At 46.2% G+C, this 23,651-nt stretch overlaps 1 protein-coding gene across 1 annotated transcript in view; it reads right to left on the reverse strand.

The window, feature by feature from the left end:
* TET3 (tet methylcytosine dioxygenase 3) overlaps positions 1–23,651 on the reverse strand; it is a 106,481-nt gene that overhangs the window by 41,953 nt on the left and 40,877 nt on the right. Inside the window, exons 3-4 of the mRNA XM_012658214.1 lie at positions 1,863–3,044; positions 776–1,727 (exon numbers count right to left, since the gene is read on the reverse strand). Of these exons, the coding sequence (XP_012513668.1) occupies positions 776–1,727; positions 1,863–3,044 (2,134 nt within the window). The remainder of the gene's footprint in view (positions 1–775; positions 1,728–1,862; positions 3,045–23,651) is intronic.

Consider the following 23,651-nt stretch of genomic DNA (forward strand, 5'->3'; position numbering starts at 1 on the left):
TCCAAAAGGAACTCACCATCTCTCCTCCAAGTCTGTGCTCTCAGTGGACACCACCACCCAAGCAGAGACCCGAGCTGACCCCTCCTCCACAGGCCCTCCCCCTAAGAGAACTTCCAACTTTTACTCTTCCAAGCCAGGACCCTTGTGACTTCTTGCCTGGCTCATAACACCTTTCTGACAGTTCCCCCACCAATCTTTCCTCCCCACGACGAGCCAGAAGAGTTTTTCAGAAGCACCAGGTGAGAGGGCATCACTTGCTTTAAAACCCTCAGGAGCTCACTATTACACTTGTGGGGTCAGGTCAAACTCCTGACCTTGGCTGCCCAGGCCCTGTGCCATCTGGCCCCTGCCTACCCATGACCCTCAAGCCACCTTTTCTTCATCCCACACATACCCATCTGTGTTTCTCTTGCCAGACCAAGTACTATCCAAATAAGTCCCACCTTCCCCCAGCCACAAAGCTGATGCTTGAGCTATTCCCTCTTCCTAGAATGTGCCCTTTCTACCTGATGGTCCTGCAGGACTCAGCACAAGCACCACCTCCTCCACGATGCCTTCAACTCGATCTGTACAATAAAGCGCCTGTCCCCACCTCTACTGACGTGGCACTCACCACACGGTATGACATCAGTTTCCTTCAATGTCTTTTCCACTAGCCTGTGAACCTGTTTCTGTGTTCCTAGGACCCAGTGTGGGTTGCCAAATGAAAGAGCCTAGAAATCTAAGCCCACCAGGTCACAGCCCTTTGCCTTCCCTGACACCCAGGTGGACTTACCAACGCAATCGCAGGTGGGGAACTCGGCCTGGGCTCTCTTGGCAGGTGTGTCCAGCAGACTCTTGGTGGGTGTATCCAGGTACTTAAGAGGTGACTCCAAGAAGCCACTGAGAGTGGGTGTGAGTGGGTTCTCGGCCTTGGTGGGTGTGGCCTCCTGACCTCCCTCCTCCGAGTGGAAGCAGGTAGTTGAGAGCACAGTCACGGCCCCTGAAGACTCGATCTTGATTTGCTTGGGGGAGCGGGTAGCAAAAGGGCTCTCAGGAGCTGGGAGGCATGTTGGTTGGTTCTCAGGGTCCTGAATGGGTACAGAAGGGGGGCCAGGAAGCCCAAAGCTATCCCCGAATTCAGCCTCAAACTGCCGAATGAGCTCTTCCAGCTTGTCATCGGCAGGGGGGAGAGGACCAGTGGAGCCTGGCTGCAGGGTTGCCATGGGGCTGGGAGACCTCATTTCCTGAGTAGGGGGCAGCAGGCTGTCCCCGGAGGGACTAGGTGCAAATAGCGCAAGAGAAGGTTCTGGGGGGAGGGGGACAGCAGAGCCCTGTGAGGCAGGGAGAGGGGCTGGTGGAGGTGCCTGTACTTCCTCAGAGGCTGTGGACCTTAGCTCTTCCAGAACAATCTGCCGGAGAGGCAGGAAGAGGGGCTGCGCTTCCCGTGGCCTAGACTTCTTGATCTGAATGGGCTTTCGGACACTGGGCTTCATCCCAGGGGCAGCTTTCTCCATTCCCATAGGCCCCCCAGTTGGTGTCAGGGGCTTCTTCTTCTTTTCCTTGGGTGGTCTGTCTGGAGGCCGTGGGGCAGCTGAGCTTGGTGGGGCCCACCAGCCAGGAGCAGGAGGCTCCGAGGGAAGGGGGAAGGAGGTGTTGTGGGCCTGCTCTAGGAAGAGACTGCGCTTATGGTGGAGGTGCTGCTGCAGGGCGGTCTGAGCTTTCTGGTGGGTGTCCGGCTCCGAGGCCTCCCTCTGGAGAACAGGGGCTGGGGCTGGGACTGGGGCTGGGGTTGGGGCTGGAGCTGGGGTTGGGGCTGGGGCTGGAGCTGGAGCTGGAGCTGGAGCTGGAGGAGCTGGAGCTGGAGCTGGAGCTGGAGGAGCTGGAGCTGGAGCTGGAGCTGGAGGAGCTGGAGCTGGAGCTGGAGCTGGGGAGGAAGAGGGTACCTCAACCTTGACCTTGGGCTTGGTGGGCAGGGCCTCAGGCCGCTTGAATACTGACTGGATGTAATCACTGGCACTGCCCAACAATTGCTCCAGTTCAGCCATGGGGTCCGGGCTTGGGCGGGGCATGGGCCAGGAGTTCCGGGGGGTTGCTGGCCGGGTATTGGCGCCCCAGGCTTCGGGAAACTCAGTCCTAGGAGTTGCAGGAGGGAAGGCAGGGTTATCAGGAACAAAAGATGCATGCTCTTCAGGGGGAGCCACAGGCCATGAAGGCGCCTGGAGGTAAGACTGGGGAGATCTGAAAGGGGCGGGAGGGGACAAGGCCTCAGGAAGGGGACAAGAAGCCTGGGAGGTGGAATGAGAAGGCTGGGGGAGGGCGGAAGAGAGCTGTGTGAGGGCCTCAATGGCGATGGCCGTCTGCAGGCTGATGTTTTTTTCCTTGGCAATACTGAGGGCACTCTGGGACAGGGGCAGGCCCTCCAGGGGAGGTATCTGGGGGACCTCGGAGCTGCGGAGTGGCCTGGTGCTTGGTGCTGGGAGGCCAGCCTCACCAGGAGGCAGAGGCCCTGGGAGTCTGGGCCGCTCCTCCCCTCCTTCCATGACCACAGACTTGATCTTCCCCTCCAGCCACTCGAGGTAGTCAGGGCATTCTGGGCCATCACAGTTGCAGTTGGGTGGTTTCATGCCATGCCGCGCAAGGGCCAGGGCCGTCTGTAGTGTGTCAAGGTCTTCGCTGCCAGCAAAGCAGCCCTCGGGCCCTGGCTGGGGTCCCCCGCTGTTGTTCCCAGCCTCACGACTCATCTCACGGTTGAAGGTTTCATAGAGCCGGGTACTAAGGGCCCCATAAGAGGACACAGCTTCGGCCACAGCCGAAAAGGCCACCAGATCGTGGGCATCTTCCAGGCGAGCAGTGTGAGCTGGGCCTGGGGCAGCCTCCCAGTCAGGCTTCTGGTCTACCCGCCAAGGACCCCCAGCCCCCAGCAGACTGGGTCCTGCGGGCTCTCTAGCACCATTGACCGGCGCCCCTGAGGCGCTTAGCTGCCGGGAGTCCCCATGGTACACTGGCCCTGAGTCCATCTGACCTGGAACAGGTCCATCAACTGGGCTGAGCTCTGAGCCTGTCTAAAGAGAGAGGGGGGGAAAAAAAGGAAAAAAATGAACCACACTATTTGAAAAGCATTTCCCTGATTCACACCACTCAGATGTACATCTAAACCTGGCTTTTCTCATAAATCCTCTCTCTGGTACTTCTTGAACCTCAGTTCATCTTCCCATGCCTCTGCTCCCTAGCTAGCTTCACCAGCAGAAATGGAAGACGATCTTTAAGATCTCCTTAAAGAGAAGATCCTCATGGGGAATTCTCAATGTTGCTTAGACCATTTTAGAGCGTCAGATCAATCACACCAACAAGGCTCCCCTGATACCAAGGACACAAACAAGGTCCTTAACTCAAAATGACCAGAGTCGCACTAGGATCATGCTTATTTTATTTTTTGTCAAGAGGGAAAGAAAGCTAAGCAAGCCAATCATGTGCTGTAGGTGTGAAGTGTGTGCGCACAGGGGTAGGGGAAAAGCAACTTTGATGAACAAATTCAGCCTGGATCAGGGGTCAGCCACAGCTTCCTGCTGGAAAGAACCCACAGTTCTTTCCTCTTAGTGTCCTCACTTAAGCCCAGGCTGAGCTCAGAGAGCTAGCAATAGACCACATTCCTACACAACCCCAGGCCTAAGGGAGACACCGATGACCTGACACAGTGTGCGTTTAGTCCCACGATGAGCCAGTCCTGCCAATGACAAGTGAGTTACTGCTCAAAGAAAGACCAGGCCTCTCCCAAGCCCAGGAGCCACCATCACATGCCACGTCCATAAGGGCAGGCATGAGGGGAAGAGGGCCAGGAGCACCCAGCTCAACAAGTTAAAAGCTACTACAAAGATATGAAATTGAGTTTGCAGATTCATCCCTCAAGAAAGGAAAGCTCCAAGACCAGCCTGGGAAACAGCGAGACCCTGTCTCTACAAAAAATAGAAAAATTAGCTGGGTGTGGTGGTGCACACCTATAGTCCTACTTACTACTCAGGAGACTGAGGAAGGAGAATTGCTGGAGCCCAGGAATTTGAGGTTGCAGTGAGCTATGACAATGCCACTGTACTTCTAGCCTGGGCAACAGAGCGAGACCCTGTCTCAAACCAAAAAAAAAAAAAAAGCAAAGGAAAGGAAAGCTCTTCCTTACCATAGAATGCCAAGAAAAAAACAGAAGGAATAGGTCGGGCGCGGTGGCTCACGCCTGTAATCCTAGCACTCTGGGAAGCCGAGGTGGGTGGATCGCTCAAGGTCAGGAGTTCGAGACCAACCTGAGCAAGAGCGAGACCCCGTCTCTACTAAAAAATAGAAAGAAATGATCTGGACAACTAAATATATATTTATATATAGATATAGATAGATATATATATATATAAAAATTAGCCAGGCATGGTGGCGTGTGCCTGTAGTCCCAGCTACTCAGGAGGCTGAGGCAGAAGGATCACTTGAGCCCAGGAGTTTGAGGTTGCTGTGAGCTAGGCTGACTCCACGGCACTCTAGCCCAGGCAACAGAGCAAGATTCTGTCTCAAAAATAAATAAATAAATAAACAGACGGAATGACAGATTTAGACAGTCATCAGTGGTAGCAGGTAAAAGCTTGATGAGATAGAGGATATATGCCAGGTCTCAAAGCACCTCCTAGAAAATTACTTAATTATAATACAATAATAACTTTATAGTAGAGTAACCTGAGGGACATCAGCTTAACCAAATGACCAAAGTTATCACCATCACCAATACTGGGACAAATCCACATCATGCACCTCTTGATACGAGACACCGAGGACTTGATATCACTCAAAGAACTCCTGCCAAAATGTATAGCCTGAATCTAATCATGAGGAAACATGAGATAAACCCAAATTGAAGGGCATTCTAGAAAGTATTTGTATTGTTCTTTCCAAAATTTCAAAGTCAAGAAAGACAAACAATCTCTTTCAGCTTATACAAGACCAAAAAGACAGAACAGCTACATGCATGTTCACAGGTTAGATCGTAAGCCTGGGAGAAAACAGCAATAAAGTACATTAGTGGGACAACATATGAAATTTGAATATGGATGTGGATAACATAAAATTCCGACTTGGATCATTAGATTACGTAAGAGGATGTCCTTGTTCTTAGGACACACGGAAGTATTTAGGGGTAAAAGGGCACAATACAGACAGTCCCCAACTTAGGATGGTTCAACTTAAGATTCTGACTTTATGATGATGTGCAAACAATACATATTCAATAGAAATGGTACTTCGATTTTTAAGTTTTGATCTTTTCCAAGGCTAGCCACACACAGTAGGATACTCTCTGGTGACGATGGGCATCAGAAGTGAGCCACAGCTCCCAGGCAGCCACAGATCACAAAGGTAAACCACTGACACTCTGCAGTGCACTCTTTTGCCAGTATTTTTTGGATATCGTGTTTTATGTTTTCACATCCCATCATGTCTATAAAATGCCCATTTTCAACTTATGATATTTTCAATTTATGATGGGTTTCTTGGGATGCAACCCTGTAAGTCGAGGAGCATCTGTATTTCCAACTTTTCTGTAAAGCTTTAAAATTCTGTCAAAATGAAAAACTAAAAAAGAAATTAGTCCTTCAGGTAGAACATAAAATGTTTTAAGCAAATGGCTACAATGATGCTAGTCTCAAGACATGGCCATCACAGGCTCCAAAGTAGTGCTGGGAAACTGGGATTTGGGGTCGGCCCTGTGCGAGGTGAGCAGAGGCCCCAGCCTGCAGACCCTGCCTCATCCATGCCACTGACCCCTTTCTGGTCACAAAGGACCCTCACACTTTTCTAACAGACCATGTTCTCTGATGTCACTGACCTTTGTACATGTGGTCCTCATTGCCTGGAATGCCCTTCCCAGCCTCTTACAGGTGCCTTCTCTGGCATATCCTTCAAGCATCAGCTCATTGTCACCTCCTCCCCTGACTTCATGGCAAATTACCTGTGGCTCCTTCTCCCAGGTTCCCATGACACCTCTACTAGCACTTATCACATGCCACTGCTATAATCTGTTCAAGCAGCTGCCTCTCCTACCAAAAGGGAGCTCCTGCCAGGCAAGGTTCAAATAGTAATGGCTTCTGTGCCTCCTGCCCATAGCTAGTGCACAGTAACATACTCTCAGGTGAATGAAAGGCCTCCCATCCCTCACGAGCCACGGAATATGCCAGCCTTTCCCTGACCTTGGTGGAAGACTACCTTTCAGAAGTCTAGGAATGTGGTTGATCACTTAACACTCCCTTCCTTCTTAGAAAACCAATGTTGCTAACAAAGGTTACAGAATCGGAAATGGTCAAATTTTACATGCTTAAGTATAAAAGAAGGATCATGCACAACGAAGAAGAAACATGAGAGTAGCATGCGTTTACAAAAACAGTGTCAGGAAGACTAATGCTACATGAGCTGAGGCTTCCCCAAAATGGTCAAGACAACTAAAAGGGATTTTTAAAGTTATTTATGGTGCGTGAATAAGAACAAGGAAGGGATAGGCTGGCTCCTTTGTCTCTGAATTCCCTGGGAAGGAAAATAGTTTTGGGACCAAAAAGAGAAGAAAGGCAAAAGTAGACACAGGAGGTATGTGAAGCCAGCGCTGGTGGGAGGATTTTAAGAAACTCTAAATTCCAGTTTCCCAACTAAGGGATCCCACTGATACATTTCTCAACAACTGCCAATGATCCTGGAGGAAACTTGCCAACAAGAAACGGTGCCAACAGGCAAGAGAAGGGCAAGTGTCCTTCCCAATCTTGAGTCCTCTGAGTTGAGGACAGCCCCAGGTACGGTTCCTGAACGGGTAACTAGAGGAACCACACAGAGTCAGGTTCCACAGAAGGCCACTGACCAGTCAGCATCCAGCCAATCTCACTGCTCTGTGTCATGTGGTCACTGGACCAGCCCATGGGGAGATACGATGGCTGACGGGTCACCAAGCTGATGGCTTTGGGCCAAATCTGTTTTAGTTGGCCTATATAGTATTCACGTTTTTATTTGTTTTGCCAACATTTAAAAATCAAATTCCACACAAAATCCAGATTTTCTTGAAGGTACACGCTTCTACCTGACAAATTTGTAACTTGAGCAGTGGCTTCCACAGAATACAGCTGCTCCAGCTCAGCCCAGCTTCACCACTCCACACTGCCTTCTTGAAACCAAGGCCAGTGTCAGGGATTACTTATTAATTGCCTGAATTAATTATCACTTCATTCACTTGTGTTACCTGCCAAGCCCTTGTAGGCTTTTGGGTTTGCAACTAGGGCTATAGATGTTCAGGTTTCACAAGGTCTGCCATGACCTCTTTGAGGCCAGTGACAGAAGTACAGGCTGGAAGGGCTGGCTCAGCAGGGTTGAATGACCATGCCCAAAGGGTGCAAGTGGTGGAAGGGTCTGTAGTGGTCTGCCACAGAACTGTCCTGTTCAACATAGTTATCAATAATGATGGAGAAGGCACACTTATTAAATAGGCATAGTTAAAAATAGGAGGGATAATATGTTGAGTGACAGGACCAGATGTCAAAAGGTCAACAGGCTGGAGAGGAAAAAATCTAATGGGGTAGGTAGGGTCCTTAGTCCATGCTACTTAGGCCCCGAACCACATCTGTGCAAATTAAAGACGGGAGAAGCACATAACAGCAGCAACAATTACACATAAAAATATCTTGTGAATCAGGAGGGTAAAACACAGAGAGCTAAATGATGACATATTCAATATGATGTGATATGACAGCTTTAAGGGGTTTTATAACCCACAGCTTTTTCCAAATTTTTTACTACAATCCACAGTAAGAAATACACTGTGATCTATTATGTCCTTATATATGACAAGTTTTTCAAAATAATACTTCCCCTTACTAGATGCATCAGTGTATCTTTCTTCTTTTCTTTCTTTTTTTTAATGCAGGTTACAACTTTCACAGTCCACTAACGGGTCCTGACCCGCAGTGTGATACACACAGCTGTGATCTGACCTGATCAGGCCCCGTAGCACAGGCAGTATCTGCCCCAGACAGTCCCTATTTGGACATAGGCTTCCCTTTGGGGCCACACCTCTGGGACCACGGAGGAGAGAGAGCAGGACAGTTCAAAACCATAAGAGGAACAGGTCCCTTTTGGTTCTGAAGAAAACAAAACTCAAGGTCTTTAAAAACATCTGAAAGGAAAAGAATCAGACCTGTTCTGAGTGGCCTTGGGGGTGGAATTAGAAAAGGGGTAACACTGTAGAGAGAAGAACTCAGGCTTCATTTAGGGAAGAGTTTTCTTAATACTTAGAGATACTAAAAAATGCACTGAATCCAGTTCCCCTAACAACCAAGAGGTACCAAGTTCTTACCAATAGAGATGCTAAAAAGGAAACAAGAAGTTATTTGGCAGTTATCAGCAGGAAGGCAGGAGGAGGTGGCCCTTTCAAAGTCCCAGCTAAGACATGACCCAACTCTGAAACCTCCACACTTTCCCCGTAATTCTGGTTCCTCTCTGGGTTCCAGCAAACACCACTGTGAGGATGCTCCTAAATGTCTGCGTTCTGTCTGGACTTCTTGACTGCCCTCCAGCTAGCTCCAAGTCCTGGACAGTGCTACAAGCCCACTGAGAGTCACTTATCTAAAACAGAACTGAACTCTCCCTCCCACCTCCAACAGCTCCTTTTCCAACTTTCCTGTTTTTGCACTCACCAACATTCCCAAACCAACATTACCCAAGTTCTTCCAATATGTCCAGTCATCAGGTCCAAACAATTCTAAATGTGAACTGTCTCCTCCTTTTTCCATTCCTGCCCTCCCAATCAGGGTCTTTCTGTTTGTACCCTTCTTAATTATCTCACCAAGCAACTCTATACCCAGGTCTCATCCCCCGCCACACACGCACTCTGCTCTCCACCCTACAATCTCTATTGTTCAACATATCTCACCCTCCCTTGAGACTCCCAGCCACCAACTTCATAACTCTTCCTCATAGGCCACCCTGGCTTCAACTTTCAGATTTTACGCATGCCATTTGTATGCATCAAGTGCTTAGTATGTGTGGTAGACTGTTTTCCAAATATCGCCACTACAATCCCTCCATCCCACATGCTCTTCTTACTGTGGGACTCTGGTACTTCTCCCACAGAGAGAAGGGGGGTGGTCCATGTTCCCTCCCCTTCAATCTGGGTGGGCTTGTGACAACAGGGGAAGTGACACTTTCAAAGGCAAAACAGCTTCTGCCTGGTTCTCTCAGGACACTCACTCTTGGAGCCCAGCCACCATGCTGTGAGGAAGCCCAGGGCAGATGTAGGATTGAGTGGCCAACATTCCCAGCTGAGGCCCCAGCCAATAACTGCCATCAATTGCCAAATGTGTGGGTGAAGGAGCCCTTCGTGGATTCCAGCCCAGACATCAAGTTACCACTAGCTTTTTTTTTTTTCCTCAATACAAGAAAACAAACCTCTAGCTTTTAAGTCTTCCCAGCCGAGACCCTAAACATGAAGAACAGAGACAAGCTGCCCACGCTGTGTCATTCCTGACATCCTAATCCACAGAATCCATGAGCACGGTAAAATGATTTCTTTTATGCTATTAAGTTTTGGGGTGGTTTCTTACCCAACAATAGACCAGACTGTATTTTTCACAAAGAAACCTTTGAAATGGGGCTGGAAAGATAGGCAGGTATTCTGGAAGAGGGGGAAGGAGGAGGAATTCCAGATGAAAGAAATGGCATACGCAAAGGCACGGAATCATGATAAGGCCTGGCAGGCTTGGGAACGGGTAAGTTGTTGAATGTATCTTGATCATAAAGTAGGGGGAGACAGGTGTGTGGATCATAGCCTAAACACAACAAAGGTAGATTTACATTTCAGGAGGGGCATTTGGGTATGCAAGGAATGGGCTGCGTGTTCAAGGCTGGAGAACCAAAGACCAGTTAGGAGGCCAACACAACTGTCCAGAGCCGTGACAGTAAGGGCCTGAACTAGGACACAAGCAGAGACACAGGGATGAAATGTGGTTACAGAGACAAAAGATTAAATGTGAGGGTTGGGACCAGGAACAGAATCAACCCCTTCCTGAAAAAGTCCTCCCTGATCAGTCTCCCCACCACAGGGTCTGTACCAGAGTCTCCTGTCACCATACACAGCCACATTCTGTTAGGAATCTTTTCGTAAGGGTGTATGACCGACTACACTATAAGCTCCTCGGGGACAAGGCTTCCATCACACCTTCAGAACCTAGCAGGGAGCTCCCAGGATGTGTTCAAAAAGATCTGCCGCTTCTTCCTCCCAAGGGACCTAGTTGGTACAAGCCTCATCACCCTTGTACTTTGAAAGGACAACACGCAGAAGCTCTAGGTAAAGTTAGTGATATCTCTGCGACTATGAGATCCCCATCCATGCATGGCAGAGGTCTGCAAGGGCTGTTGAATGCCACTAGGAATGCCTTTGCCACAAAGCACTCAGGGACCTGGCAATGGGCCTCAGAACAGCCCTCCCCAAATCCACCCTCCACAGAGCAGCCCCACAAAGATTCTAGAGCTGCCTTTTCTCACCGCAGGCATCCAGGTATGAAACCCTCTCTGCCCTCACTGGGACCCTCATGCCCAACCCCTACCAGGTCTCTTCCTTGCCTCACACAATCACTGAGAGGGTTCTAGTCTAGCCATTCCAGGCTAGGTCTTCCCCATGTTGGGGGTGTACTCCCATCATACAGGGGCAGCACGTATTTGTTACTGAAAGACTGAGAGGTGATAAACCTTACTGAGGCAGAGAAACATCTTTCTCAGATCCAAGAAGAGACCTAACCCCTCACTCTACCCCATGAAGAAGTGACAGGTGCATATAGCAGCACCACCCCCAGTCACAATTCTCACCTTCAGAAGGCTCCAGGTCTTCCTCCAGGGGTCCAGGAACCTTTGTTGGAACGTGACCCTGCCCCCCGCAACCTGGACTCCCAAGGTCCTACACCTGCCTACTCCCCTACAGCCAACTCCCTTCTCAGACTCCCAAGCTCCTGCAGACATCTGCAGGTATTCAACAGCAGCAGCCTGCCCTCCCCATCCAAGAAGCTCCACAGCATCCCCGGGTGCCAGGCAAGGCTGGAAAAGCATGAAACTCCACTCCCCAAACACCTCACTTGGTCAACAAAACAGTGAGAGGTGCAGAAACAACACTAGGTCTGCCAGGTCTTTCCTGACTCTCAACACAGCAAAGCCAGATCAGCAATTCTCTATTAAAGAGAATTAGAAGGGAAGAGGGAAGATAAAGAATATTATCTCGAAAGAGCAAAGTCCTTATTTGACCCTACCTTCTTAGGGCCTCTAAGAAAGAGGAAGTTAGAAGAGAAACAGAGTCCAGAGGGCTGTTCAGCAGTTACACAGCATGTTAGAAGAAATACGTCCGAGGTGTTTTCAGCCAGAATGTACTAGTCTACAGTCAACCTTCACAGAGGCCAGTGGCCCATCCTCTACAGTGGAATCTCCAAGAGCGAATTCTCATTGGACTCCAAGAGAGTGGTGGCTGCTCCCCACCCAGGTGGCCAGTAAATCCCACCCACTACGTCCCCAACCGCACCCAGCACTGGCTCAGCTCCTATGATCCACAGCAGCTGTTCCAGGGGTGAACTTTCCAGCCCCACCTCTGTCCTAGAGTTCAGCATCCACCTCCACACAAGGCCAATTTCTTCTTCCCTTCTACCAAATGGATGGTCCCACTCCCTCTAATGGCAAATGGGTTATATTTATGGCAAGTTGCTGTCTAGAGTTCATCAATTATTCATCTCTTAAGAGGATTCGCCCCTCCTGGGATTTATTGATGAAACCAATCCATGAGTGTAGAGAGAGACTTTTAGGGGAGCCCTTGCAGAGGATGTGCATGCACGTCTGCCTGTCTTTGCAGGAGTGTGTACGTGTGTATACCCTGGCTAGCACAGTCCTGTGTCTGCACCCTTCCCATCCAAACCAGCCCTCTCTACAGAGAGCAAATCCAGGATGGTTATATCTAACTTCTTGAGACCATCATATGTTACCAGAAGATGTTCTTGTACGAGGTGGGGGGAGGTAGCTGTTCTTGTGATTACTATGGACATACTAGTAAAACATTTTAAAATCTTTAAATTTTTCCTACTACAAAATGGACAGATACAGCAGATGTTTCAGTGGCTGGGGTGAAACTTGGGAAAAAGCTGAAATGGGCCTAATTCTCAGAGGTCTTCATATCTGGCAGAAGCACAAGACTTGGACTATTCACGCCTCCTGACCTAGTAGCAATTAATGTGGCTTTGAGGAAGAAAGGAAAAGAGGAGGAGGAACCAGGAAAAGTCTCTACATAACTCACACAGAACACCCTTATGACAGGCTGAGTACCATTCTATTCATTGCATGCTCATTTAACCATCACAAACTCCTACCATAGACAAAGACACTAAACACAGACGTTAAGTAACATTCCCAAAATCACACAACAATCCAGGAGAGCGTAAACATTTTTAACCATTAAGTACTCTTAATTTCAAAATTTCTTTTGAAAAAAGAAAAAAAATAAGGCACTAGAAGAAATTAAAACGTTACATATGCCAAAGATTATCCTTGAAGCATTACAAACAAGCTGAGTGCCCCAACAGTAGGGGAGTGATATTAAAATGTTATATTTCTTTTTCATGTAAACAAAATAGGGAATAAACATACGAAAAAATACTCAATTTCATGAGCAGTCAGGGAAATATAAAATTAAGGCCATAGTGAGATTCCATTTTATACCCATCACACAGGATTTAAGAGAAAGAATGTTTAGTTTGAATCTTGACCCCACCACTCTCTATGTGACCTCAACCAAGTTAATCCATCTCTCTGGGCTCCCATTTCCTCATCTGAAGATGGGGGATTAATAACAGTACCTACCTCACACGGTTGCTATGAAGACTAAACAAATAAATATATGAAAAGCACTTACAGTACGAGGTACAAAGTAAGCACTATGATAGAGTATTTTAGGTTAATACCAAGTGCCAATGGGGTTTTGCAGTAATTTTTTTTATATATATCAGTGGCAGGAAGGCGAAACAGAACCAGTATTTTTGGAAAGGTCTGTGGCACTATCTTTTAATGTTGAAAATACACAACGTGCCCTACGGCCCTGCAATGCCACTTCTGGAGAAACTTTGTACACATGCATCAGGAGACAGGTACACAAGTGTTCACAGAATCATTACTCACAAAAAATGGAACCATCCTAGGTGCCCATAAACCACACAATGGACAATGGAATATTATATAGCAGTGTGAATGAATGAACCACAAGACCATGATGAATCTACTGGTATGATCTACTTATTCTAAAAAGCACCAACAAATGAATAAGCAAAATTAAATGTATAGGAATGCAAACATATAATGAAAACTTTAAAAAGCAAGGAAATGATAAAAGCAACTTTCAAGGTAATGGTCACCTCTGGAGGTGAAGAACGGGACAGGATTGGGGGAAAACATGCAGGTAGTTTCAATGATGTTGTCAACATCCTGGCTACCTTGGGTAGGGAGCTTGCATGTGTTTATTTTATTATTATTATGCTTTATCATTTAACATAGATAAAACATTAGGTCAAGTATATTTCAAGTAATACATAAAATAAGAAAAATTATACTACAACATGCCTCGTTTTATTGCATTTCACATACAAAAGCTGTCCAGCCATTGTTACATGGCTGGATACTTTCAGGACAGTCCTAGTATGTTGCACTTTTTACAAATTGAGAGTCTGTGGCAATCCTGCACGGAGCAAGTAGTCTACCAGTGCCATTTTCCAATAGCATGTGATCACTTCACTAGCATGTTGTAGAAATACAGTATTTTTAAATTACGGTATATACATTTTTTGGACATAATGCTATTACACACTTAATAGACTACAGTATAGTGTAAACTTTCTTTTTTTTTTTTTGAGACAGAGTCTTGCTCTGTTGCCCATGCTCGAGAGCCGTGGCATCAGCTTAGCTCACAGCAACCTCAAACTCCTAGGCTCGAGCAATCCTTCTGCCTCAGCCTCCCCAGTAGCTGGGACTACAGGTGTGCACCACTACACCCGGCTAACTTTTATTTATATATATACACACACACACATATATTTTTAGTTGCCTGGCCAAATTTCTTTCTATTTTTCAGTAGAGACGGGCTCTCACTCTTGCTCAGGCTGGTTTCGAACTCCTGAGCTCAAACAATCTGCCCGCCTTGGCCTCCCAGAGTGCTAGGATTACAGGCGTGAGCCACCGCGCCCAGCCTAAACATAACTTTTATATGCACTGAGAAACCAAAAAATTTGTGTGACCTGCTGCTGTATTGCCATATTCACTTTATTGCAATGGTTTGGAACTAAACCTGCATTATCTCTGAGGTATGCCTGTATATAATATTTCATCAGTAGATGTACCAACTGCTTAAAACGATAAAGAATAACAAATAAGGCCGGGCGCAGTGGCTTCACGCCTGTAATCCTAGCACTCTGGGAGGCTGAGGCGGGTGGACCATTTGAGCTCAGGAGTTCGAGACCAGCCTGAGCAAGAGCGAGACCCCATCTCTACTAAAAAAAAAGAAAAAAGAAATAAATTAGCTGGACAACTAAAAATATATACAGAAAAAATTAGCCAGGCATGGTGGCGCATGCCTGTAGTCCCAGCTACTTGGGAAGCTGAGGCAGGAAGATCGCTTGAGCCCAGGAGTTTGAGGTTGCTGTGAGCTAGGCTGACGCCATGGCACTCTGGCCCAGGCAACAAAGACTCTGTCTCAAAAAAAAAACCAAACCAAAAAACAAAATAACAAATAAAAACACAGAGAATGTGTTAAATGAAAAAATTGGTAACAACAATGTACTTGTACTCATTAAATGTTTGTTTTCAGAGAGTTTTTATGATGGAGAAAATGAATACTATTTGCAGTGGGTGGGGGGAACAGGATTCAAAATGTTGCCCAATTTAACAACTCAATTCCATTAACAGCCCACATGCCTATGCATGCACACAAAACACCAAGGGGTTTCCAGAGCCTTGTGTAAATTTCCAATGAACTTTCTTGCAAGCACACTTGCAACCATGTATATAACAAACCTGAGTACACTTATGGCAACTATTTTTTGTAACTCTTGTGTAGATTTTTCTCTAAACGATGTGTGACCTTTATTTTGAAAAACACAGAACTTTGGAATCTAAAGAAAAAAACGCCAAGGGGAAAGAGATATGCATAAATGTTAATAGTGCTTATTCTCTCAGTGGTAGAAAATAGGTATACTTTCTTGTTCATAGTCTCCAAAATGTAGGCATTTCATTTTTATTTTAGGGAAAAAAGGTTTAAGAATAGACCACCTACAACACACCTGAAACTTTGTACAAACTATGCATGCCTGTGAACAAGACTAGAAGGGAGCAGTCAGGGACATTTCTGGGTATTTTTCATGCTATTTCTGTTGCTGGAGAGTTGTCTGCAGTTATAACACAGAGACAGATCACACATACCCAGAAAAAAAATTGAGAAAATTTCTCAAAGATGAGGAGAAGGGGAAGACTGAGTCTAGTTGAGGTGGGGTGCTGAGCCTAAAATTCCCCACCCATTGAAAGTTCTCAGTGACTTGCTGTGCTCAGCCAAAACCCTGCAACTCTGACCCATGCAGAACAGCCCCTCCTCGGCAGCGCAACCCCCTCCAGCACCCGCAGCAGGGCTGAGCACAGCTGCAGGCACTCTGCAGGCTCCCCCTCCGGCCTCTTGATCTGAGGCCAAGGAGCAGGATCCAGTTCTGCTCATGGAAGCCCCTGCCTCAAGCAGCCGGTGGCAGCCCGGCCAGAGGCCAGTGGGGAGGAAATCGAGCCGACCACATCTGAGGCCTGGCAAAAAGCAGCAGCAGCTGCTCTGAAGCAGCCAGCACACAAGAACCAGGTCATGACGCGGAGGCGGCTCCTCAGCCAGACCCAGCAGGAGCTCCAACTCCCCCAACACACGCACACACAGACAGACAGACACACACACACACATACCCCTCCAGCAGCCGCTGGGGCCATTGCCCAAGCCACAACGTGCACGTCCCACAGCCAGAAAAGCCCCCATCAGTTCCCAGTGAGGCGGGGCATTCCCACAGCTCCGCCCCCAGGCACTCAGACCCACTTCTCACCACCCAACTCTTACTCCATAAGTCTAAAAGGCTAAGGAAACGAGAAAGCAAACATTGTTAACACCACGGTCCCTTGACAGAAAGCCAGTCCTTGGCTACTGGCCCCATGCACTTTCCCTAAAGGGACCCCAAATCCCTCAAAACCCACTGACAGTTCAGGTGTGTCAAAGGGGCCGGGGTTACAGGAGGAGGAGGACAGCAGCTAACAGTTTGAGTGCTGGGTGTGAACTCTAAGAAAGTATCTATCTACCTACCTACCTATTTTGAGACAGGGTCTTACTCTGTAGCCCAGGCTGGACTGCAGTGGTGTCATCATAGCTCACTGCAACCTCCAGCTCCTGGAGTCAAGCAATCCTCCTGCCTGAGCCTCCTAAGTAGCTGGGACTTATCTTGTAGAGGTAACACCACTGTTGTCAGCAGTTTGATGACCATCCATTCAGACACCCAAATATGTGTATGCGCATGTCTGACTATATGAAATTTTTCACAAACGGGATCACATCATATATACATGCTGTTCTCTGACCCGCTTTTCTTTTCTTTTTTTTGAGACAGAGTCTCACTCACTTGCCCCAGCTAAAGTGCCGTGGCATCAGCCTAGCTCACAGCAACCTCAAACTCCTGGGCTCAAGCGATTCTCCTGCCTCAGCCTCCCAAGTAGCTGGGACTACAGGCATGCGCCACCATGCCTGGCTAATTTTTTCTGTATATTTCTAGTTGTCTAGCTAATTTCTTTCTCTTTTTAGTAGAGATAGGGTCTCACTCTTGCTCAGGCTGATCTCGATCTCCTGACCTCAAGTGATCTTCCTGCCTCAGCCTCCCAAAGTGCTAGGATTACAGTGGTGTGAGCCACTGCATCTGGCCACTTTTATGTTTAAATGTAACCTTGTGATTCTTCTAACAACTCCACATTCGTTTTAGGAGATGAGCCAATGATGGATAAATAAAGTACCCCAAGGCTCAAAACTGGTTGAGTGGCAAGGTCGAATCCAACGCCAGCGTCAATGGTGGATGCCCACGGCTGCCCAGGTTCCAGGGTTCTAATGGTTCTTTTGGAGAGTGAATTCTCACATTTGCAACAGGGCTCGATAATCATTCATGGATTTCAGCCTTTCCCTGAAACCCCTGTCAAGTGAGTTTGTCCCCACTCATTCCTTTCCCAAGAACTCCAGAAGACTTAATTTTTTCATTCAAAGAAAAAAAAATCTTTAAGCCACCACCAAAAAATCTAGAGGAAATTAATTTTTGGCAGAGGGGCATCCACTTATCAGCCAGAAGACCAACTTCACACAGCAGGCTGGGAAATGGCCCGGGGTGGCGGGGGGCGGGAGGACACCACCTGCCATTCGGGGAAGCCTGCTGCTATCAGGAAGGCAGAAAGTTAGGGAACACAAAGAAATTCTCTTTATCCTAAACCTCAACTCCTGGAAAAATCACACAACACATCTCAGTGTAATGCCTCCTTATCCGTAGTAACTGCTGGTTTGTTAAGCCCAGCTAACCGAAAGATGCCAGTAGAGTCTCATACAAGTTCATCTGAAGTGCTGTCTGCGATGCTGGAGCAAAGGGGAACAGGAATCTCGGTCCCTCCATATTCATTATCTGCTCCCTGAGGGTCCTTGACCCTCTGGGCCTCTCTATAGCAGACCACATACCCTTCTGCCCACCCTCACACTCCCTCCCCCCCGCCTAGGTTTTTGTGACCCTGCTGGTGCCTGGTCTTCCTCCCTTCTCCTTTTCTTTCTCTGCGCCCTCAACAGAGCTGTCCTCCTCCACTCTCCCATCCTCACCACTCTCCAGGCTCCCCTTGGAGACCTCCCCTTCACCCACAGCCCCACCAGTCAGCCTGCACCAGTCACCCCAAAGGTTCCTTCTTCCTGACTGCTCTCCAGCTACCAGACACCTTTCCACTTGGAAACAACTTAAGCCCAACACATTTAAAACCTAACTCAGAATCCTGTCCCCTTTTGCCAGCAACTCCTCCTCTGGACATCCCGTTTTTAAAAATCACATTAGCCATTCTCCTGGGCTGCCTGGCTCAAACCTTTCACCATCATCAATGTCCTCCTTGATGTTTCCATATGCAAGCAAACCCTAGTCTTGTCAACTGCTCCTTTGAGAGCATTTCGGATCTGTCTTCTTTCAGTTTTCTCCTCACTTCTCTCTCACAAAGACAAACACCACAGGAGGCTCCTTGACCAGCCACCCTATCCCCCTTACCTCAGCGCACCACTGCTGGGCTCCTGTTCGATCCACTGAGCCCATTCCCCCAAATCCCAGGCCAGAGTGCCCTCTAATTCACAATTTCAATCTTCTCTTTTGGTTCAAACAGTAAAAACAGATATAGATCTATAGATAAGCAAATGAATGAATCGATCACAATCAAGAGCAATGAAGACCCTTCCATCAAGTAGTGCTGTTCCTAGAAACTTGCTTATAAATTTACTTTTTAAAAAATCATTTCTACACATTAGTGAAAACCAAAAACTCAGTATGAGGGGAATGGTTTGGTAAACTGTAACACGATTCAACAGAATATTATATACTATCTAAAACCTTAATTGTAAACATCAAGGAAAAAAGTTGGATGAAACAGGAAGTAAAAATAGCAGAATACCATAATGTATGAAGGTTATGATTGCAACTATGCAAAACCATGCATGCAAATGAGAAAAGGTAGTTTTTTTTTAAAGTAAAAATAGCTGTGATAGCCCCACAGAATTATGAACGTCACCTACTGATGCCATCAGCACATAACAATCATACCTTTCATATATGCTTATATAATTATGCATTCATTCATGTATTCCTCCCACGAATATGTATTGAGCACCACTTCTGGGCACTAGGGATACAGTAATGAACAAACAGTCCATACCACGTGGACGGGGACATTTTAGATGTTTAAATTTGTCTTAGATTGAACTTACACACTTACCACCATCACTAACATGTGCACAGCAGCATAAAACTATGTTATATACTCGGTCTTTTTGAGTATGTGATGAAAGCAATGAAAACTGATACTAACTGAATTTATCACCAAGTGAAAGCTGCCTTTTGTGTAGTTACTGATAGGATATCGAAGGCATACTATAAACTCATTATAGAGCCAGGGAAGACCCTGGTGGATGACCAAAGAGAATAAAGAGATATCCTAAGAATAGAATGACAAGAAAAAGAGACGCTTCAGTAGAATTTGGTGGGGGAGATGGGAGAATAGGAGGTTGTTCCTCCTACTTTCCTAAAATGGAAAGTAAAGAGGTAAAAACAATATAAAATTCCTATTGCCCAGACATGACCATGGTTTATATTTGGTACTTTTTTTTTTCACCATGCAACACACACTTAATTTACAAAATTGGGATCACCGAGTATATTTCGTGGCTTTTTTTCTGATAAGCTAATTTCTTCCCCAACTATCATAAGCATTTTCCCATATTGTTAAATATTCTTCAAGAATTTCATCTTTAACAGCTTCACTGAATTCCCTGGTATATGTATAGCATACACAGAGCCCCTAAAGTTGAATCTCCAGGTTCTCTCATGTTTCGCTACATTCCCATGGCACATTTTGACTGTTGAGGGTAATTTCTTTCCTTCTCCTCCCATGTCTGTTTGGGTTTATTACTACCTTGAGGCCAATATGACATCTTGGCACTAAGACAGGGCTGAAAGGACGGACTCTACTCACCCCAAAGGCTGTAGATAACAACCTTGATAACGACAGAGAGGGGTAGGATTCTACTTACGTTAGCTTGAGAGATTCATCTTGTTAGGGTGACAATTTAGAAAGTATATCTTAAGTAAGCCTTTGTGGACAACCACCCTGTCCACTGGAGGAGGAGGAGGAGTGGCACCAGTATCTGTTCTTCCAGTGCCTCAGGTGACACTGGTGAAGCCCCCAAGGCCCACAGTGGTCTTCGACAAGCCCAACAAGAGATAAGCAGACTGAGCACAGCCAGCAGGGTCTTAGCAGCATTACTCAAGGGTGGTCCATGGACCAGTACCGTTCTGCAATCTGTCAGCCCTTGACAAGATTAAGTACAAAAATAGAGTAAGCATTAACTTTAAGAAACTTGTATCACAATTTGACATTGTCATGGCATCTAAGTGCATGATCATTTTTCTAGTAATTCATTTTTATCGTATTTTACCAAATTTTCAGTCCATCATGGATTCGATATTTTAAAAGCCTAGTCCTTCACCAGAAATTTTGAAGAGCACTAATTTACGTCACTTAAATGTTAACCAATTCATACAAGTAACCAATTAAAAAGCTATAATGACCAATCTACCTATCTCATTTGGTATAAACATCACAGAAATCTTTAGAGTGCACCAAGACAATTCAAAGGGAGAAGAATAGTTTTTCCAACAAAAGATACTGGGACAACTAGATAGCCACATGCAACAGAACGAATTTGAACCTCTGCCTCGTACCATATACAAAAATTCATTCAAAATGGAAAGAAAACATAGACATAAATCTTCATTACCTTGAATTAGGCAATGGTTCCCTAGATGTGACAGCAAAAGAGGAAGTAACAACAGAACAAAAGATAAACTGGACTTCATCAAAATTAAAAGCTTTTGAGGTCCAAAGGACACCATCAAGAAAGCAAAAACGAACAAAAAAACATACTATGAGAAAAAATATTTGCAAAGCACATCTGACAAGGGACAGGTCTGCATTAAAAAACTCTTACAACTCAATAACAAAAAGACAAATTACCCAACTTAAAAATGGGCACATTTACATAGAAACTTTGTATATGATTGTTCATAACAGCATTATTCGTAACACTCAAAGTAGAAATAACCTGCAAGTCTATCGACTGATGAACAGATATACAAAATGTGGTCTTATCCCAATAATGGAATATTATGCAGCCATAAAAAAGAATTAAGTATTGACACACACTAACCTTGAAAACACTGTGCTGAGTAAAATAAGTCAGACGCAAAAAAGATCACACACTGTATGATCCCATTTGTATGAAATGTACAGATTAGGCAAATCCAGAGAGACAAAAAGTAGATTAGTGGTTGCCAGGGGCTAAGGAGATTGGGGGGAGCAGAAGGAGGATTAGTGCTATTTCTGCATGGTTTCTTTTGGGGGTGATGAAAATTTGGTGAAATAAATAATGGTGTTGGTCGCACAATTCTGAATATACTAAAAACCACTGAATTGTACACTTCTTTTTTGTTTCCTCAGAGTCTCGCTCTTTTGCCTGGGCTAGAGTACAGTGGGGTTGTCGTAGCTCACAGCAACCTCAAACTCCTGGGCTCAAGAGATCCTCCCACCTCAGCCTCCTGAGTAGCTGGGACTACAGGTGCACACCACTATGCCTGCCTAATTTTTCTATTTTTAGTAGAGATGGGGGTCTCACTCTTGCTCAGGCTGCTCTTGAACTCCTAAACTCAAGCAATCCTCCTGCCTCGCCCTCCCAGAGTTGAACTGTACACTTTTAATTGGTGAATTGTATGTTATACGAATTATATCTCAATAAAACTAATTTTTAAAAATTGGAGAAAATCTTGATCTCTGTCTCTGTAAGAAGCTTTAAGACAGAAGCAGAAACTGAACACTAGCTCAAGGAGGGGAGGGCTGAGCTGGTGAACTCACCCTCAAAGGTGGAAAGGAAAGGGACAGAGGAAAGGCAGGAACATCAGTAAAAGTGTTCTTTGCAACTCTCTCTCAAGCCTTTCTCTCTCCTTTTATTTCCTCACTGGGTTACAAGTGAAAGTGAAAACAGGAGGAGTCTTATCTCAGGGAAAGTGGTGGTGGTTCCTTTTCCGTCAATGAAAGACAGGGAGAACACCTCCCGTTTCACTGCCAGGCTCTGAGGGAAGAGCCCCGGGGGACAGCAGGAGTGGTGGCCACCCCTGAAAGGAAAGGGTGGCCATGAGCTCTGGAAATGTATGGGCAGGGGGCCCCAAAACCATTGTCTTAAAAGCAGCTAATCAGCTGGGTAGAGTCACAGAATGCAGCTTGTTTCAAAGGCCCTTATTATTTAAAAAAAAAAAAAAAAAGTTGGAGTGGCAGAGTTTGCAAGAAATTCAGTAAACTAAAAGTGAGACAAAGAATGTATACTAAGCAATAAGCATACCCATAAATGCTAAATGCAAATTTGTTGGAAAAAAACAAATCATGTTTTTAAGACCTACAATGCCAGAGGTTCTGCTACAGCAAGATAACCTAACAGTCAATTATCTGTTAAGCATTGCCCTTGTGATGTAAATGACCACTCCGGAACCTTGCAGGGTATTCCACCGCAGGGAGTACCAGGAATAGGTGACCTGCTCACTCTGGCTTCAGGGCACATATCTCAGGCCCCCACCTTGGGCTGTGACAAGTTGGGGGGGTGGGGAATAAGGGGAAGTAGAGGTGGGGGTGTTGATGGGGGTGGTTAAAACCCACACCCCCAACCTGAGGGTGTTACTCCCCTGAAAGCAGCAGCTGTGCCCCACCCAAGGAGGTGATCCTCATTCCTCAGCCCTGTTCTCAGGGAGAGGCAGTGGCTAGACCAGTTTTAAAGTCCGTCTCTCCCCAGGTATGGCCTTGATCCCAGGCCAACACCAAACCAACCAAGGGGCAGGATGCTGTGGCCTGGCATTGCAAACAGAGGGCAAAGGGGACAACAAGAGAAGACAGCTCCCTTGGGAGCTGGGCCCTGCTCCACCTCTCTGCTTGAGGACTTGGCTGATGATACAGACCTAGGAGCTGAGTGTTCACCTGGAAGCTGGGGACAGGGAGTCAGCTTTAGCAGAAAGGCCAGAGTCCCACCCCGCTCTTCCGAAGACTGTCTTGTTGTAAGCCCCAAGGCAAGTCATTTTACCTATCTGGGCCACAAATTTCTCACATGCCTAAGAACAATTCTTTCAAAATATCAGAAAAAACTGAGAATGTGCTCCAGACTAAAGGAGACTTAAAAAAAAAAAAAAAGACTGACCACTGACTGTGTGTGATGGGGGGGGGGCGGTACTCCCATAAAAGAGGTTGTGACAATCAGAAAAATTTGAGTAAGGTCTGGTACAGTAATGCTATATCCACATTAATGTCCTGATTTTGTTCATTATTCTGTGGTTATAGATGTGATTTTAGAAAATCTACATTCAAGTACTTAGAAGTAATGGATATCATGTTTGCCACTTACTTTTAAATGGCTCAAATAAAAACTACAGAGAAAGAAAAGAATAAAGTAAAAATGTAGTAACACGTTAACATTTGGAAATTTGGGTGAAGAGAATTCTCTGAACTATTCCGAAACTCTGAAATTGTGCCAAAATAGAAAATACTTTTTGGCTGTGCAGTGGCTTACGCCTGTAATCCCAGCGCTTTGGGAGGCTGAAGCAGGAGGATCGCTTTGAGGCCAGAAGCTGGATGGTGCAGTGAGCTGTGAACAAGCTTACTGCACTGCACTCCAGCACGGGCAACAGAGCAAAACACTGTCTCAAAAATAAATAAATAAAAAATATTTTTTAAGAGAGAACGTTAATCTAAGGCTCTTCCAGTTTCTGTAA

Source organism: Propithecus coquereli, unplaced genomic scaffold (genome assembly GCF_000956105.1).
Source record: "Propithecus coquereli isolate 6110/MARCELLA unplaced genomic scaffold, Pcoq_1.0 Scaffold578, whole genome shotgun sequence".
Lineage (NCBI taxonomy): Eukaryota > Metazoa > Chordata > Mammalia > Primates > Indriidae > Propithecus > Propithecus coquereli.